At 39.7% G+C, this 18,384-nt stretch overlaps 1 protein-coding gene across 5 annotated transcripts in view; it reads left to right on the top strand.

Annotated features, from left to right (window-relative positions):
- Positions 1-527: 527 nt before the first annotated feature.
- AKNAD1 (AKNA domain containing 1) overlaps positions 528-18,384 on the top strand; it is a 41,214-nt gene continuing 23,357 nt past the window's right edge. For 2 of the 5 annotated variants that reach the window (XM_007076452.2, XM_042998098.1), the window contains exons 1-6: positions 528-659; positions 3,955-5,052; positions 7,178-7,217; positions 7,827-7,975; positions 8,069-8,131; positions 13,052-13,182. In XM_007076452.2, the coding sequence (XP_007076514.1) occupies positions 4,063-5,052; positions 7,178-7,217; positions 7,827-7,975; positions 8,069-8,131; positions 13,052-13,182 (1,373 nt within the window). In that variant the 5' untranslated portion in view covers positions 528-659; positions 3,955-4,062. Of the gene's footprint in view, positions 660-3,081; positions 3,309-3,954; positions 5,053-7,177; positions 7,218-7,826; positions 7,976-8,068; positions 8,132-13,051; positions 13,183-18,384 lie in introns of all 5 variants that reach the window. The other 3 variants (XM_042998096.1, XM_015534988.2, XM_042998099.1) reach the window with 3 other exon arrangements.

The raw sequence follows: 18,384 nt of genomic DNA, 5'->3' as shown, positions 1-18,384 counted from the left end.
ATATGTGCACATGCATGCAAGGGAAGGGCAGAGAGAGAGGGGGGACAGAGGATCCAAGGCAGGCTCTGTGCTGATAGCAGAGAGCCCAATGCAGGGCTCAAACTCATGAACCATGAGATAATGACCTGAGCTGAAGTCAGACACTTAACCAACTGAGCCACCCAGGTGCCCCCTTGTATAGACATTCTTAATTGATTCTATCAGATTCCTAGTCATCCCAGCCATAGTTACCTTTTTCTCTTGAACTAGTCAAATTACTGAGCGTAAGTCAGCACTTCAACACCAAATTCAGACTTTATAAAAAAAGTAAACTACACAGGGAATAGATGTGTAGCATGGTGAGCACCTTGTTGTTCATCCCTGCTCAGGGCCCAGACTAAAAGTGTTTTCACAGGGCTGGGCTCCTGGGATGTGCTAGCCATTTGCTCAAAGTGTTCATGCTCAGGGTGATTTATGAGCTATTGCTGAGCACATAATGGTCAGTACAGCTACATAAGCAGTCTTGGCCCCAAATGTGTTCACTTGAACTTAGTAAGTCAAATTGGGTCTATAGAGAGGTTCTGTTGGGTTCTGACTGGAAACTCTTTGGATGCGCCTTTGAATTCCAAGACTGAGCTGGGTTTGACGTGAGAAGATGTTCCAGTTCCCTCCAGCTACCTGTAAGGGGCCCATTATAATGCCAAGGATGTAGATTGTCCTTTAATTAGACTAAATCATTTTGATATTTTACACACACACACACACACACACACACAACAATAACAATAATAGTAACAGAAGTTGTTTTCCCATGTCTAATGAGAAAGTTCTTTAAACTTCTGGCTTATCTTGGTGGTCTCTTTCTATTTTTCTTAGCATAAATTAAATTTTATCAGTTTAAGTGGGATGATATTTTAGAAAGTAGGATCTGGTTAACAAAGGATCTTTCCTTCCTTAGCAAGAAAGACTTAGAGGTCAGCAAGGAGCATCTCAAGATACAAAGAAGGCATGAGGAGGAGTTTGGGGCTATAGCCTAGGTCACTACAAGTCTTGCAAAACTAGAATTCATCTTTCTTTTCTCTGTAGGCATTTAAAGATACTCTTTTTACCCTCAGAAATCAGACTTTTTTATTGAAGTATATTTGACTTTTCATATTGTGTAATTTTAAAGTGTACACATTTAATTTGATACATTTATATATATATACTGCCATTGTAGTGATAATTAGCATCTCTATTACATTACATAATTATCATTTCTTTTTAGTGGTTGGAATAATTAAGTTCTAGTCTCTTAGCGAGTTTTATGATTATAATACTATACTGTTGTCTATATTCACTGTGCTGTGCATTAGAGCTGTAGGGCCTATTTGCCACTCATTTCAAGTTTACACCAGAAAACAACATCTGTCCTAACCCCCAACCCCCATCACCCATTTTACTTTCTGTTTTTACAAGTTTGGCTTTTTCAGATTCCACCTACAAGGAGTATTATTCAGTACTTGTCCTTCTGATTGACTTATTTCACTTAGCATAATGTGCTCAAGGTCCATTCATGTTGTTGCAAATGGAAGGACATCCTTCTTTCTTATCTTCTTCATCTACTCATCCACTGATGGGCACTTAGGTTGTTTCCATGTCTTGGCTGCTATGAATAATGCTGCAATAAACATGGAAGGGCCTATATCTCTCTGATATCCTGTTTCCATTTTCTTTAGGTATGTACCCAGAAGTAGGATTGTTGGATCATATAGTTGATCTACTTTAAATTTTTTGAAGAAACTCCGTATTGTTTTCCAGAGTAGATGAGCTGATTTACATTCCCACCAACAGTGTTACAAGAGTTCTCTCTTCTCCATATCCTTGCCAATATTTGTTATCTCTTGTCTTCTTGATGATAGCCATTATAACTAGTTTGAGGTGATATCTCATTGTGGTTTTGATTTGCATTTCCTTGATGATGAATGATGTTGAGCATCTTTTCATGTACCTATTGACCGTTTGGATGTCTTAGACACATTCTGTTTAAATTTATTGAGTGATAGTTTTCACTGCCAAACAATATATTCATTTATAGGTAGATTTTTAAAATAGTTTTAAAGCTTTTATAGAGATCATGTCTCATATATGCTGTTTCTTCCTTGATCCTTTAAATATTCCCACAAATAGAGTACCTAGCCTTCTATATCTGGGCATTCTTCAGTATTGTTCTTTCTTTCTTTCTTTCTTTCTTTCTTTCTTTCTTTCTTTCTTTCTTTCTTTCTTTCTTAGTAGGCTTCATGCCCGGTGTGGAGCCCAACATGGGGCTTGAACTCACGACCCTGAGATCAAGACCTGAGCTGAGATCAAGAGTCAGATGTTTAACTAACTGAACCACCCAGGAACTCCTTCTTTTTCATTTTTAAACTACAAATTACTGAATGCTCATTCTGTGCCAAACACTATGCCAAGAGATTTACATGCATTATCTCATGTTCTCCTAGCAATCCTGTGAACTAGGTATTATTATTCCTATTTTTCAGAAGAGGAAACTAAGACTCAGAAAAATTAAGTAACTTGCCTGAAGGCATATAGCTAATGAGTAGAGAAGCTGGAACTCACATCTAAGTCTCTCAACTCTTGCTTTCCCACTGTGCTCTTGACTTTCCTGGGAAGCATTTTTCCTTGTTCTTCAATTTGTGTTGGAGTAATCTTTAATTCTGTTCATGAAGATATGCCTCACTTCACAGTAAATATTAGGCACTAAATAATTCACAGTAATCCTTCAGTGATTCTTCTCCTCTTTCTCCCATCCTCCTCCTCCTCTCCCTATTCCCTCCTCCCCCTCTTCCTCTTCTTCCTCCTCTTCTTCTTCTCTTCTCCCTCCCTCCTTCCCTCTTCCCCCTCCCTCTCTTTCCCCCTCCTTCCCTCTCTCTCTCTCCCCTCTCCCCTCACTTTAAACAAAATATTTTTTTGATTTGAGTTCTCTAACATTGGCATATATCTATAAATTAAGATTTTGAACAATGTTCTGTAGATGTCTTTACCACATTTAGTTTGTACTCCTTTTTTCTTGGACAATTTAGCTCATTTTTTTTTTTTTGGTCAAACATATTATTTTAGATTTTCAGGTTATCTAATAAACCACAAGTTCACAGACTCAGAAAAATTTAGAAGGGGAGAGAACCGCAGAGATCCACTCATCCAACCCTGTCATTATATGGTCAAGGGAGGTAGCTGGTGGCTGCAGGCCCCCTGGTTGAGTCAGAGCCTCAGTTACTCCACCTAAAACTGGAGGAAATCTTACTGCTTCTAAGGAGTTGTTCCACGAGTTCGCAAGTTGAGAAGAGGTATCTAAATGGATGGTTTTTTTTACAGAGAGGGAGGGAGGCAAACCATAAGAGACTCTTTTTTTTCTTTTTCTTTTTTATATGTTTATTTATTTCTGAGACAGAGAGAGACAGAGCATGAGCGGGGAAGGGCAGAGAGAGAGGGAGACACAGAATCAGAAGCAGGCTCCAGGCTCCGAGCTGTTAGCACAGAGCCAGCTGTGGGGCTCGAATTCCCGAATCCATGATCATGAGATCATGACCTGAGCTGAAGTTGGTCACTTAACTGACTGAGCCATCCAGGCACCCCTAGCCCTGCTACTTTAAAATAGTAATCTTTCACTTTCACCCTAAGTTCTTATTTTGTGGAATATATATTCCAAATAGCATTTCCTAAGAGAGATTGAAAAATACATGCTCATCAACTGGAGATCAAATTCTCCCTCAAAATTTAATGAATGAAACATGTAAAACCTCCTCCCAACCTTTTTTTTTTTTTAATTCCTTGCTTATATACCACTTGGCTGAGCATTCTGCCTTCATATTTATAACTGAATTTCCCTAAATGAAAAGCATTCATTTTGTTCTGGCATAGACAGCAATATAAGCATAGTGTCATACATTATTCCAATATATTTAACAATGACGTTCTTCTTGTTTTGCACAGACTAGGAGACACAATGAAGACAACCAATGAAAACCAAAAGATCTACAGTTACAATTAAGAACATCAAAAAGAGGCAGCAAAGGACAAAGGAAGTCAGGCTGCACATACATGGAGGAAGCCACTTTCTCAGAAGACACAACTCCTAAGCCACAGGAACATTTGCTTTTTGGTAGGGATTTCTCCCAAATTAAGATATACAACGATTACAATTTTACCTCAAAAAATGACATCCTTGATGTCTCATATCAAATTATGTCAACAGTAGATGATCCTCAAAAAAAGGCCACATACAAAGAGATTTGTGGAAATGCAGACATAACCAAGACTTGGGATAAAATGACTGAAACTGTTGTTAACAAAAACTATGATAAAGAGAAACAATCCACCATAAATCTTGACATTCCAGCTAATGAAAGAGACCCTTCAAAGTCAAACCTTTCTGATATTTTACTCCATCATCTTTCCAAAGAGGAATTCTTAAAAGGTCAAGGCATTAATTGTGAAACTTTCCCTGAGATTTCTAATGCTGACTGTTCTGATGAAGCCATTATTAAAAATATTATTTTGCACTATGCTAAGAATTCTTGGCCAAAAGAACAAACCCCGGAACTCACGGGCCCTCTCAGCTCCAAAAGGGATGATGAAAGCAGCAATAAGCCCTATTGTTCTCGAACTATGAGAGAAGAAAACACCTCTAATTTAGAAGAGCCAGTGGTTGCTGGAGAGAGCAGCTATCAAGAAACTTCAAATTTTCTAACTAAGATCAAGAGTCTATGTGATAAACCAAAAAGTTTCCAAGGGCAGCCACCCCAGAAACAACAGACTGAAAAAGCAATTTCAGGCAATTGGTTCAAATATGGCCATGACCAGGTTCATTACCAGTTCTCTGATTTCTTTAAGGTTGCTCCCAAAGTGAAAATCCCTAAAAATAACATAATTAATAAGCCACTTATAATAGATACAGAAGCCAGCCTTTCTCCTAAACTGAGAGATAAGTCAGTTATGATGCAAGATATTTTAGAAAGCATATCTAGGTCAAATTGTATTGAAAAACAAAAGCAGAAAAGGAAAACTACTGATTCTTCACAACAGACAGAGGTGAGTAAAAGTAGTCTCCAGGAAATGCATAATCTGGGCAACTTCCCATCCATATCAGTGGGCCTTTGCAAGGTGCATGGAACTGACTTCTAGTCTTTGACCCCTCAGAAGCTCAGTGGGTGTCTTCCTGAGAAGAATCAGGGGCTGGACAAACAACACACAATAGTATAAATTCCAAACTCTTTGACCTGGAATTTGAGTCCCCCCGCTGCCCTGCTTTTTTTTGCTTCATCCTACCCTTATAAACTTAGCTCCCATCCCTCAGGAGTCATCTTCAGTGACCTGGCTGGTCCCCAAGCTCTCTGGCCGCTCACCCACTGAGCTCCTGCCCTCCATGGAACATCCCACCTATGCCTATTCAAAATCTGGTCATTTTCATGGCCTCTTTCAATTCCCTGTTGGCCACAGGACTTTTCAGACCCTCACTCCCACTCCCATTCAGTCCTTCACATTCTCTTTTGTTTAGTTTTCTTTCAGAGCATTTATCTCAGCCTGCTTTGGATCATAATAATTTGGAAATATCTGTTTCTTCCACTAGATTTGAGTACTGTGGAGGGCAGTAACCTTGTCTTCATCTTTCCATTGCCTAATTCCCCTAGGGGCTTGGCCTTGTGTCTTCTATATATTACACCCTTAGTTATTAACACTAAATCAGATCAAATTAAGATCTTTAATAACATAATCCAAGCTTGCTACATTGGTAACTAGTTAGTACCATTTTTTAAATGCTTATATTGGGATTTTTTTTTTTTAAGTAATCTCTGCACCCAACATGGGGCTCGAACTCACAACCCTGAGATCAAGAGTCACAGGCTCTACTGATGGAGGCAGCCAGGAACTCTCAAAGACCAAATTTTGTTAATGTTTAATTTATACTATTTCCCCTTTCCTCATCTCCCCGTCCCCCCATCTCTCCCAACACGTTGAGGCTCAGGGCCTCGATTATTTAAGATTCGGTGGTGAGGTAAATTCACATTAATGATCAAAGTAAACATTTCAGTTCTCTGGCACTTTGTCAGGACAGTATGATCTTTCCCTGAAGCTTTGTATGAAGGGCACTCTGGACTGAACACTCTATGCCTGTTTCCATTTCTACTCCTTCATGCTTCAACTCCCTTCTCTAGCAACTGAATGCTCTGGGAAGCTTGAACAGAACCCCTCCCCCACCCCCACCCTACCCCTCCCCCCCTCCCCCCCTCATACCTGAATCTAGCAGCTCCACTTGGCCTTGACTGGAATGCTTCTCTATGTCTGACATTGGCAAGTCTCAGGGGTCCTCATCCTGCTTGCACCCACCCCTGGGTGCACAGGGGTGCACAGTCCTCAGTGCCCTGAGGTTAGCAGGAACAGAAATGGATATTAGGCTCACCTCTCTCTGGCAATGGAAGTCTAAAGTCAGGTGTCTTATTTTCTCTTGTCCTGCTAATGGAGGTTGGAGAACTAGACTCTATCAGTTCTCTATCTGTCATACAGTTGAGATATTCATAATAACCAAAGTCTAATTTGACCACCATCATTTAGCTCTCTGGCACTAGCATGTTTCTGAGCTTTATGTGTAGACTCTCAAGGTGAGTCATCTGGAATTTAAGCTCCTGTCCTGTTAGCTTATGGCAAGTAAACAAGCACTATCATGACATACATTTTGGAACTTAATGCATACTATTTTATATTATTCTCCAGAATGTGGCTACTGTGTACATGGTGTTAGTGAGAGTACCAGTGACAGAGCTGGCGACAAGACCAACAATGGCCCCTGCCCTCATGGACCTCATGGTCCAGTTTTAGGAGAAACGTTTCAGTGTTCCCCACAATAGTATCAAACATGGTAGTAGTAACAGATATGGTAATATCTAACACTTAATCCTTGTAACAACCCTAGGAGGTAGGTTCTATTTGTACCCTTATTTTATTGCTGAGGAATTTGAGGTTTACAGCGATGGAGTCATTGCCTTGGGTCACCTGGGAGGTAAGTGTCAGAGTGGAATTCAACCTTGGCTTTGGGAGCCCAGCTCTTGACACAACTCTGGGCTGCCTCCATGATGACCACAACATTTTGGGTCATTTTGAATAATGGCGTCACCGATCTGTGTCAACAATAATGTTTTCTTATCCTTTAATTGTGCAGATGGAGCCCACAATACATATTCACCAAGAACATCTCACAGGTACCAGCATTTTTATTTTATTTTATTTTATTTTATTTTTACTATTTATTTATTTTTGGGAGAATGCAAATTCAAGGGGGTGGGCAAAGAGAGGAGAACAGAAAATCAGAATCAGGCTCTGTGTGGACACGCTGACAACAGCAAGCCCAATGTGGGGCTCAAATTCATGAACTGTGAGATCATGACCTAAGCCAAAGTTGGATGCTCAACTGACTGAGCTACCCAGGTGCCCCACTAGCATTTTTAAACTTCTGATTTAGATATACATTTTGAAAACTTTTTTTAAACTTTTTTTTAACGTTTATTCATATTTTGAGAGACAGAGCATGAGTGGGGAGAGGCAGAGAGAGAGAGGGAGACACAGAATCTGAAGCAGACTCCAGGCTCTGAACTGACAGCACAGAGCCCAATGCAGGGCTCGAACTCACAGACAGTGAGATCATGACCTGAGCTGAAGTTGGACGCTTAACTGGCTGAGCCAGGCGCCCTGAAAACTTTTTTTTTAATAGCAAATGGTGATGGTTGCCACAGACTTCTGTTTTTAGTACTTCATAAATCTGCAGTGAAGTTGAGATGAACAGAAGCCAAAACTTATTCTCTCTTATACAGGAATAGAATCCGAGACAAGTCTCTTTAAGGTGTCATCAACCTCTCAGAAAGACCCTTGCCCAAGGTCTTCTTACATATTTCAAAAGATAACTGAAGGGAAACAGATGTGCCAGAAGTTAAAAGAACAGACTGATCAACTGAAGACTAAAGTAATATTTTTAAAGATTATGACCAATAGAAGTGACCAAATTCAGACATAAGACATCATGCAATTAATGAAATATTGCATTTTTTCACTACAGGTACAAGAATTTTCCAAAAGCATAGCACAGGAGTCTCCTTGTCATTTGCAAGACAAGAAGCTGGTAAAAATTTTATCAAGTTTTAAACATCTTTGTTAGGGAATTTGATGTGCATAAGTATGAATGACTTTATAGCACCATGTTTCCTCTACACTGGGGGGCATAGAAATGTTCTGGTGGAAATGTTTTGCTGAAGATTAAGGGCTGTGACCTCCAGAGGTCTAGCTTTGTGTTTCACATATGTTGTACCCTTAATTATTAATGATTAATGAATTGAATTAAGACATTTAATAATCTATTTCAAGCTTGATATATTTGGTAACTAGTACAAAATTTTGTCAATGTTTAATTTATACTATTTCCCCTTTCCCTCTACCCAACCTCTCAACATGCTGAGGTTCAGGATCTCCTTGATTATCTGGCTCAGGGGTTTGTGTTATAGGAGCTAAAAGAGCTTAGAGTTCTATTTCTATGTGTATTTATCCCTCGTTCATTCTCAGAGGAGTCTATTACTTATGGCTATTATTCCTCAGTGGCCACCCAACAATAAATCTGAGACAATGGTAGGCTTAAGAGAATAACATGCCAGCTGTTATACAGGGCAAGTCCATCCAGAGTTGATGGGTCCTGGGGGATACAGATTATAAAATTTGCCAATATCTGACAACTCAACATATAAAACTTTGAAAACTCAAACCTGATCTTAAAACTATGCTTTTCAGATGAAAATCTGTGATTTTCACATCCTTGCTTGTTGTTGCATTTAATCAAATCACTAATTTATATTGTAACCACAGTTCATCAGTGCCAGAGTTGTGGGAAGTTGGGGTGGAACATGGTAATGGGGCAAAAAGCTGAGATTGTTAGAGCAGAAATGTGCAAAGTCAAAGATGTCATTCAGGCCACTGGGTCAGCAACAAGGCAGGTGGTCAGAAGTCCTGATGTGAAGGAGCACAAACAAAGCAATGGCAGGCTGTGCGGTAGAAACCAGACAGTATAGACAGAGGAAAGGAGGACTCAAATGTTAAGAGACACAGTTGATCACTCTCATTCATCTATTGTATTAATTAAATAACTTATTAAGTAATTAATTAATTCAACATATACTTATCAGGTACTTCCTATGTCCAAGACTCTGTACCAGGCACTAGAGATTTGGAGACAAAGAAACAATTTCTTTTTCAAGTGGCTTACAGTCTCCTGGGAACAGATAGGTAAATAGACAAGCAACACGAAGCTTGAGAAATAATGCTAATGGCAGCTTAGAAGCGGCTCACCCTTGACAGTTAGAGGGTACTTTGCAAGGCTCCCTGGAAGTGACTGACCTCGGAGTTTGGCATTGTAGGATGAATATGTATGAGATTGACAGGGTAGTTACAAAACAGTGGTCCAAGAAAAAGAATCACCAGTCACAATGGCACAGGGGACAGAAAACCCTGATGGGATGAGGAATCGTGTGGTACTGTAATTAGCCAGATGGAATCCAGGGTTCATGTGGTGAAGAGGAAGGGACAAGACAAGGACTATTCATGAAAGACCTCTAAACCATGCTAAGAAGATTATATTTCACCCTGAGTTGAGTGAGGGGGCAACACTGGAGGACTGAAAGCCAAGAAATGGTGAGCACCATGGGGGCAAGACTTAGGGACAAAGCCTGGCTAGGAAGCCATACTCCAGGTAACAAGTTATGAGCGCCTGAACCAAAACTAGCAATGAGGATGGAGAGGGGGACAAATCTAAGAGTTTAACAAAGTGGTTGCACATTAAGAGGGGAGAAGAAAGGAAGGGAGGAGGCTTGGATGAGTTTCAGATTTCTAGCGTGGGCAACCAAGGCCAGGACTAAAAATGGAAGATCCAGTTCCTAATGGGTGTGGGAGGCAGGCAGGAGGCAAGGTGCCAAGTTCATTTTGAGGTCCCTGTAGGACATCCAAATGGAAAGATCCAGTAGGCAATTAGAGCAATGGATTTGGACCTCAGAGGAGTTGCTTGGGCCAGAAATGTAAATCTGGATATAGTTGTGGGTTGAAGCTATGAAGTATATGAAGTTTACTCCCAGGCAAACCTGCAGAGTAAGCAGTAAAGAAGCCCAAGGAAAGAATCAGCAAACAGGGGCAGGTAAAAGAGGGTTCCTCAAAGGAGACTGACAAGCAGTGACCTCAAAGCTCAAGGCAGACCTGCAAGGGGAAGAGCTGTAAAGCCAAAAGAAAAGAAGGGGGTATGGGCCACAACAACACATGTTCAAATAACAGGAAAAAAAAAATCAAGAAGTGAATTGGATTTGGCAACCAAGAGATCATGAGGGACCTTGACAAGCCCAGTTTTATTTAATGAAGTGATTCTGTAAAAGCCAGATTGCCGGAGTGAAGCAGTGAATGATAAAAGAGATATCAAAAAAGTCTGGTTTTGGGGTGCCTGGGTGGCTCAGTTGGTTAAGCATCCGACTTCGACTCAGGTCATGATCTCACAGTTCGTGGGTTTGAGTCCTGCATCGGGCTCTGTGCTGACAGCTGAGAGACTGGAGGCTGCTTCAGATTCTGTCTCTCCCTCTCTCTCTGCCCCTACCCTGCTCACACTCTGCCAAAAATAATAAATAAATATTTAAAAAAATTTTTTTAAAAAGTCTGGTTTTCAGGAACTGGGAGAACACAGATTTTTAAAGGGCTGAGCAAAGCAGAGAGAACTGGTTCAAGGCACTAGCCTTCTGAGGCCCAATCCAGGAAGTTTCCCCTTGATGCTAGAGGATATGAGGGGATTCGTATTAGGGCAGAGATGAGAGTCAAGGTGATTCCTGACAGTGTCAGCCTTGGCCTGAGATTTCCAGGCCCATTTGATTCAGCATTGGAAGAAGGCCAGAGAGGGCGACACTAACCTTCTCAGCATGAACAACACAACAGAATGGAAAGCATCTGGATGTTGGAACAGACAATGTAGTTCTATATACTGGCTGTATGATCTTAGGCACCTCCCATCTCAGAGTTGCCATGAGGATTACATGAGGTACATTTACAGCTAGAAAACTGTGCCCTATCTTCTTCTGAGATATAACACAATTTAAATCCCAAGATCTTAAATTATAATTTGTAATTGACTTTCTTTTCTCTTTCCTTTGAACACCTAATTCCTTCTTACGTTTTCACTATCTGCATGCTACCAATTCCTAAATTCCTGGTCCTACTTTCTCATCTACAGCTCCAAATGTTTGTGTGTATCTTTACTTGGCTCTCCCACTCTTGCTGAAAATTCTACATGTCCAACATTGACAGCTCCATTCAAATCTGTTAGCCTTTCCAAATTCCTCAGTTTAGTCAGGGGTTCACATTCTTTCCACCTCCCAAGCTAGAAACCTGAGCATTGTCAGTGAGATTTACAGTAGTACCAGGCAGGGTCCTGGCAGGAACTAGATGGTTTATTCTGATGGAACAACTGAGGGGAGTTTAATAAGGCATCATTTTACAACAGCGTGGGTAAGGTTAAGGGAAACCAATAAGGGACAGAAAGCATCTCATAGAAGGAACAGTGGGGCAGAAAGGAAGGAGGAAGAGCAGATATTGGAGCCTAGGGAGAGTAGCTATAATGGTAGGAGTAGCTGACAAGCTCTGCTTTTGGTAGAGAGACACAACCAATCCACTGGGATACAGGCAGGAGGACATCAGGGAAATAAAGACCCCTACCTCATCTTTCTTCATTTCCTCTCTTCTGCCATTGTTTTCCATTGACTGAAACCAATGCCAGGGTAGGGGAGCCTATTGGTGCAGTCCACTGAAGGTCAGCTTCCTGGCTGGGGCACGGAGAAAGATGGAGGACAAATCTGGGTGGGGGGAACATGGAAGACATCTACCACACTTGCCATTTTTTATGCCCTATGGTCAATATGTTTCCAAACTTGGAATAATAATCAGATTTAATAATGATGATGGTGATGATCCTGGCACTAAGCATTAACTCATTTAATTTTCACAGTATGAGGTGAGGGCTATTATTGTCTCAGATGAGAAAACTAAAGTTTAGAGTTCAAATTGACTAAAATCATAATAATTATTAGGTGAAAGAGTCTGAACTTGAACCCTGGGGTGTCTGATCCTGTAACCCTATTGTTGCGTCCCTCCAACCATCCTTTCCTCTCCATGTTCATGGACACTGCCTGGTCCAGGCCTTCCTGAGCATCCTTCGAGCCTGATGTAGGTCTCACTTCTTCCACTGAGCCATGGCAAAGTGCCATGGCAAAGTCCTTGAATCCAGTTTCTTTTCCCAACTGGAATAAAATCCCTGAGACTGATGTAACTTTTGTATCTCTCACACATTTAGCCCAGGGCCACGTATAGGCAGTGCTCAGGGAATATTTAGCTATTGGGGCTGCAGTGTTGAAGCCTCTATACATCAAGACCAGACCTTAACCTGCACCATGTAAGTGTTAATCTGCACGAGGCTGCATGTGTTGACGTCTAGAAGACCCATTTGAAGCTCTGGCTAAACTTCCTAATGCCCCATCCCTCCAAGTGCCATAGACTCAAACTCAGATCCTCTAACTTCAGTCCCTTTTAAGGTCCTTGTGGCTTCAGACATACCTCCTAGAGCTCCAATTTCCTCCCATATACAATCGAGATAATAAAATCTACTTTGCAACATTTACAACATTGATGTGTGGATTAAGTAAGATAATGCTCAGGAAAGTGCTCTATAAGCTAAAAGCCATTCTGCAATAGCACAGGACTATTGATATCCTATTAAGGAGTTCAGAGGCCTCTGAGTGGGCTCTGGGGAAGAAATCAAAAGTCGCCGTTTTGAAAAAGCTGTGTGCTAGAAGGGCATTGTGAATGTGGAGATGCCTGGGTTGCCTCTGTTTTAGATGTCGGTCTCTGAAACAAAACAATTGCCAGGAGAAAGATGGTGGCTTCATTTTGAAACTACTATAGTGTACACCCTCCTTGTATTTTGGGGGGAAACAACCACTCATGCGTGATCCTGGTGACTTTACTGCTGCAGGTCCTGGAGAAACTGCAGGGACATCTTGAACTACTGGAGCAGGAGTTTAGGGACAACAAGGAGAAGCATCTGACTTTGAAGCAAATTCACAGGCATGAATCCCCAGCTGTCGGTGACTTTGATCCAGAAAGGTCAGGCTTAAACTGTGTGAGGTGGAGGGGTCAGAGGCAACCTCCTTCAGGTGGGATTCTGATGTGGCTGCTGGCTTAATGCTTGTACAGCCCCTGGCCTAGGGTCAGCAAAAACTGTGCCATCAGTGAACAAGTGTTAGCGCATGAGACAAACAGTGTGGAACTCCCGCTACGTATAAGGTCCTGTCCTGGGCACTGACCCAGGTGGAGTCCTCCACATGAACAATTGTCCCCCAGAGGAGCGATTTTGTACTACAATCCTGCCCTTTGTTGTGTGTCATAACTGGTTCTGAGACCCAGAACAGTGTAAGAAAATCCTGGAAAGGCTCACACGCTAACCCCAGAGGGCCTTCTCTCTAAGCTCCTTGTGTCCTGGCCTTCATCCCACTCCTTCCTCTGTCTCCCCTGCCTGGTTCTTCTGTCCTTCCCTTTTTCCCCCTTTTCTTTCCTATCCGCAGACAATTCCAAAGGGGCAGTGGGTATGAGAGGACCATTGCTAGGTTGGTTAATGTGGGGGTGAAGAACCCACAAAGCCTGATAAATTTAGGGAAAATATTAAAGCTTAAAGTCAAAATGACTTCTGAGTTAATTCACATTAGAAACTTGGATGCAAACTCACTGAAGTTTCCAACTGGCCATTTTTATGGCCCTGTGCTCCTCTCTCTCCAATCCAAACAATTTTAAGATGTATTCCAGGACTCAAGGCTAGGATTGTTTCCATTTAATTTCCTGGTATGAATTAAAAGAATCCATTTAGGAGACTTAATCTCTGTAAATTCAACTCTTTCTATTCATTGCATTTTAACATGGAATCTTTCTTGATGCCAGATTAATTTAATGGTTTATATTTCAGCACTAGTGTCCTGAGGTATTTTTTCCAAAGTACAATTTCACCTTTTCAAAATGAATGAAATCTCTGTCTACTGTTATTTCAATACTGAGTAATTAGACAGCAAGGATGAGGTTTTAATATTGATTTTTTTTTTTTTGCCCAAAGGTTTATTTTGTTTTCTGGGAAAAGAAAGATCTCTACATACTTTCACTATTTATTTAAAAACTAATAGAGTAAGGATATTTATTTTCCGAGGAATCCCACTTGTCTAGGCAGTCATTTTAAAGTTGGGCCTCTGTGCACATTAAGACCAAAGTTATGCAACACCTTATTTATATCCTAGTTACACCCACAGTGTGCTGGACCCAGTATAAATCAAAAAAGTTTCAGCTATAATTATGTCCCATATACAGGAAAAGCTTTCAACACTGGGGCAAGGGAAGACCCAGTCTCTCCGAAACTCAGTTAAAACCACCTCAGAGCAAGCAAGGCTGCTCGGTTTGACACTGGTCCTCTTGTTCTCTCATGGGCATAATGTGGCAGTGAGCAGAACCCCATACAATTAATTGTCCAGAACCTTCTAAGTGTTGAATCTAAAGGCCACTGTAGATGGCTTTCTGCAAGGGAAAGAATTCTGCAAGTTCATTGACTAATTACTTGTTTAAGTCTGCTATGTGCTCTTATTAAAACCTTATTGGGGCACCTGGGTGGCTCAAGTAATTAAGCATCCGACTCTTGATTTCTGCTCAGGTCATGACCTCGTGGTTCATGAGTTTGAGACCTGTGCTGACAGTGTGGAGCCTGCTTGGGATTCTCTCTCTCTGACTCTCCCATGCACTCTTTCTCTCAAAATAAATAAACGTTAAAAAAAAACAACAAATGTATTATTGCCTTTAAAAGGTAATATGCAAAAATAATTCTTTTATTTCATGCATCTTGTTTGTCAGAATGTAGTCTGATAGTCATTTCACACGCTGACCCCAGAAGTCAAGGAGTCAAGAAATGGGGTTCTGCCTCCACCAATCCCTCTCTCTGATATTATCAACATACAATCTTCTGCTTTACGGAAAAGATCACAGAATCCCTCAAAAATGTCTTTTCTCCATCTCCAGATCTGCATGTTTTCACCTCCTCTTTCTTCCTTCACTCACCTCCAACCCATCTGGCCCTGGACCTTGGGCCCATTTCTTCCCACTACCTTCAGGTCTATCTCCACCATTTCAGAACTTCCTTCAAATTTTCAGCCTCTCCTTGTCCTCTGCTTAATTCTCATTTGCCTGCTAGATTAGAGCATATTTTCCTATATTTTACTTGATTATCAACAGTTTTCCATGCATAGATCTTTGTCCCACCGCTTGCTGAGTACAGCAGCCTTTCCCACGGGATGAAAAGTCCACTTTTATCATATAAAAAACCCTCCACATATAGATAGGACTGGTTCTCTTCCATCCCATTGATCTGCGTTTCTATTTCTACCTTAACCACACAGTTTTAAATTACTATAGTCTAGGGTTGCCTGGGTGGCTCTGTCGGTTAAATGCCCCACTTGGCTCATGGTTTGTGAGTTTGAGCCCTGTGTTGGGCTCTGGGCTGACAGCTCAGAGCCTGGAGCTTGCTTCAGATTCTGTCTCCCTCGCTCCTCTCTCTGCCCCTCCTCCACTCATGCTCTGTCTCTTTCTCTCTCAAAAGTAAACATTAAATAAATAAATAAATAAATAAATAAATAAATTACTATAGTCTAGTGTATATTTTGACATATTTCTTCTTTAAATTTTCTTTAGCTGTTCTTGAACACACTTCTTACTAATAAACTTTATAAATAGCTCACCAAACCTCCTTAGGGACATGCCACTCGAATTTTGTTCAGAATTGTGTTGAATTTACAGATTAGAGAAGAGTTGAAATCTTTGCAATGAGTAGTCCCATCCAGGAGCATGTTTCCTTCATGCAGATTTCATGCATGTTTTGTTAGATTTATTCCTACCTATTTTGTAGGTTTTCTCAGCATTATTAACAGATGTTTTCTGTAATTGATATACAGGAAATAAAGAAAAACAATATATTTAACTTCTGCTGGGCTATCTTATGTATTTCTGTTCATAGTGTTTTTTGATTAGCTGTTGATTGTCTTAGTTTTTAGGTATGACAATCATAGCATTTGAAAATAATGACAGGTTCCCCCAACTCCCATTTCCCCCTAAATATTTATACTTTATCTTTTCTTCCATGATTCTTATATATCATATTTTTTAATCAATTTATTTTATTTGCTAGGTTTTCCAAAACAATGTTAAATAATACTAGCAAAAGCAACCATTCTTTTCATATTCCAAACAGTAATGGGATTTTTTTCAAGTATGACTCTTGCTGTAGTTTCAAGAAGATAAGTTTATCAAGAAAGTTTTCTTCTATTCTTGATTTACTAGGATTAGATTTGTTTTTTTAATGTTTTAATGTTTACTCAAATGGGATTTAGAAATCTATTTAGTTTATTTCCTAACTCTATTAATATAATAAAATGTATTAATAAATATCCTAATGTTTAGTTATAGAATGATTGGGAAATTTTTCCCTTTTCTTTTTATGTTTCAAAAGGGTTAAAGTCTTACTAGAACTCACCCATAATCCCACTTGGATTTGGTGCCTTTTGGGCTGGTGGATTTTTGATTATTTTTTCTATTTTTCTCTGGTTATTAGTTTTTTTCCAGATTTCCTACCTCTTTTTGAGTAGATTTTAATAATTTATGTTTTTATAGAGACTTGTCCATTTCATCTAGATTCTGAACTGTATTGGCATCAAGTTGTTCAATCCCATTTGATTTAAAATTTTTCTTCTGGTATATTTCCTTTCTCATTCTTAATGTTACTTATGCTTTTCAGTCAGACTTTCCTGTGGTTTCTTTTATAGATATTTTCAAAGACAATGTTTTATTTTATTAATCAAATTCTTTTAAATTATATTTATTTCTCCTTTTGGGGGGTTCATTTGGTAGTTCTTTTTTCTATTTTCCTGTTTTGGATACTTAGTTTATTGATTTTGAACTTTGCTCCCTTGTAAATGCATGCTAAAGCTATAAATTTTTCTCAGAGTACTGCGCTAGCTACATTACATTGGTTTTATATGTTTTTTTCACATTTATTATTCACTTATAGAGTATCCTTAATGTCCATTAACCCAAGAGTTAGTAAGATGAGTGTTAAAATTTCCAATTAGTTGTTTGTTCTTGTTGTTGCTATCTTTTTGTTATTAATTTCCAGTGATCAAATTTTTAAGACTTTAATTTTTTAAGACTTTAATTTTTAAGAGCATTTTTCATAGGAAAATTGAGAGGAAGATACAGAGATTTCCCACATACCTCTGCCTGCACACATGCATTATCACCATTATCACCCCTCACCAGAGTGGTACATTTGTTACAACTGATGAACCTACACAGATCCTAACTGTTCAAAGCCCATTTTCTGCATTAATGGTTTACTGTTGGTACTGTACATTCTATGGTTTTGGACAAATGTATAATGACTTGTATCCATCTTTATAGCATCAGAGAATTTTCACTGCCCCAAAAATCATCTGTACTCCACCTATTCATCTCTCTGTCCCCACCCCAACCCTTGGCAACCACCGATCTTTTTACTATTACTATTTATTGCTTTTTACTATTTCCAGAATGTCACATAGTTGGAATCATGCAATGTGTAGACTTTTCAGATTGGGCTTCTTCCACTTAGTAATATGCATTTAAGGTTCCTACATGTCTTTTCACAACTTGATAACTCATTTTTTTTAAGTGATGAGTAATATTCCATTGTCTAGATGTACCATAGTTTATTTATCCATTCACCTCCTGAAGGACATCTTGGTTGCTATCAAGTTTGACAAGTATGAATATAGTTGCCATAAACATCTGTGTTCACGTTTTTGTGTTGACATAAGTTTTCAACCCCTTTGGGTAAATACTGAGTGCATTGGATTGTATGGTGAGAATATGTTTAATTTTTAAAAAACTGTCAAACTGTCTTCCAAAGTGGCTGTACCATTTTGCATTCCCACCAGCAGTGAATAAGAGTTCCTATTGCTCCACATCCTTGCCAGCAATTGGTATTGCTAGCATTCCATATTCTGACCATTCTAATAATGTATAGTGGTATCTCATTGTTTAAATGTGCATTTCTCTGATGAACTATAATATGGAGCATCTTTTCATATGCTTATTTCCCATCTTTATATCTTCATTGGTGAGATATCTATTAAGGTCTGTAGCACATTTTAAAATTGGGTTGTGTGTGTTTTTTTATTGTTGAGTTTTAAGAGTTCTTTGTATATTTTGGGTACTAGTCATTTATCAGAAATGTCTTTTGCCAATATT

Source organism: Panthera tigris, chromosome C1 (genome assembly GCF_018350195.1).
Source record: "Panthera tigris isolate Pti1 chromosome C1, P.tigris_Pti1_mat1.1, whole genome shotgun sequence".
NCBI lineage: Eukaryota > Metazoa > Chordata > Mammalia > Carnivora > Felidae > Panthera > Panthera tigris.
This window is presented reverse-complemented; position numbering and strand designations above follow the sequence as displayed.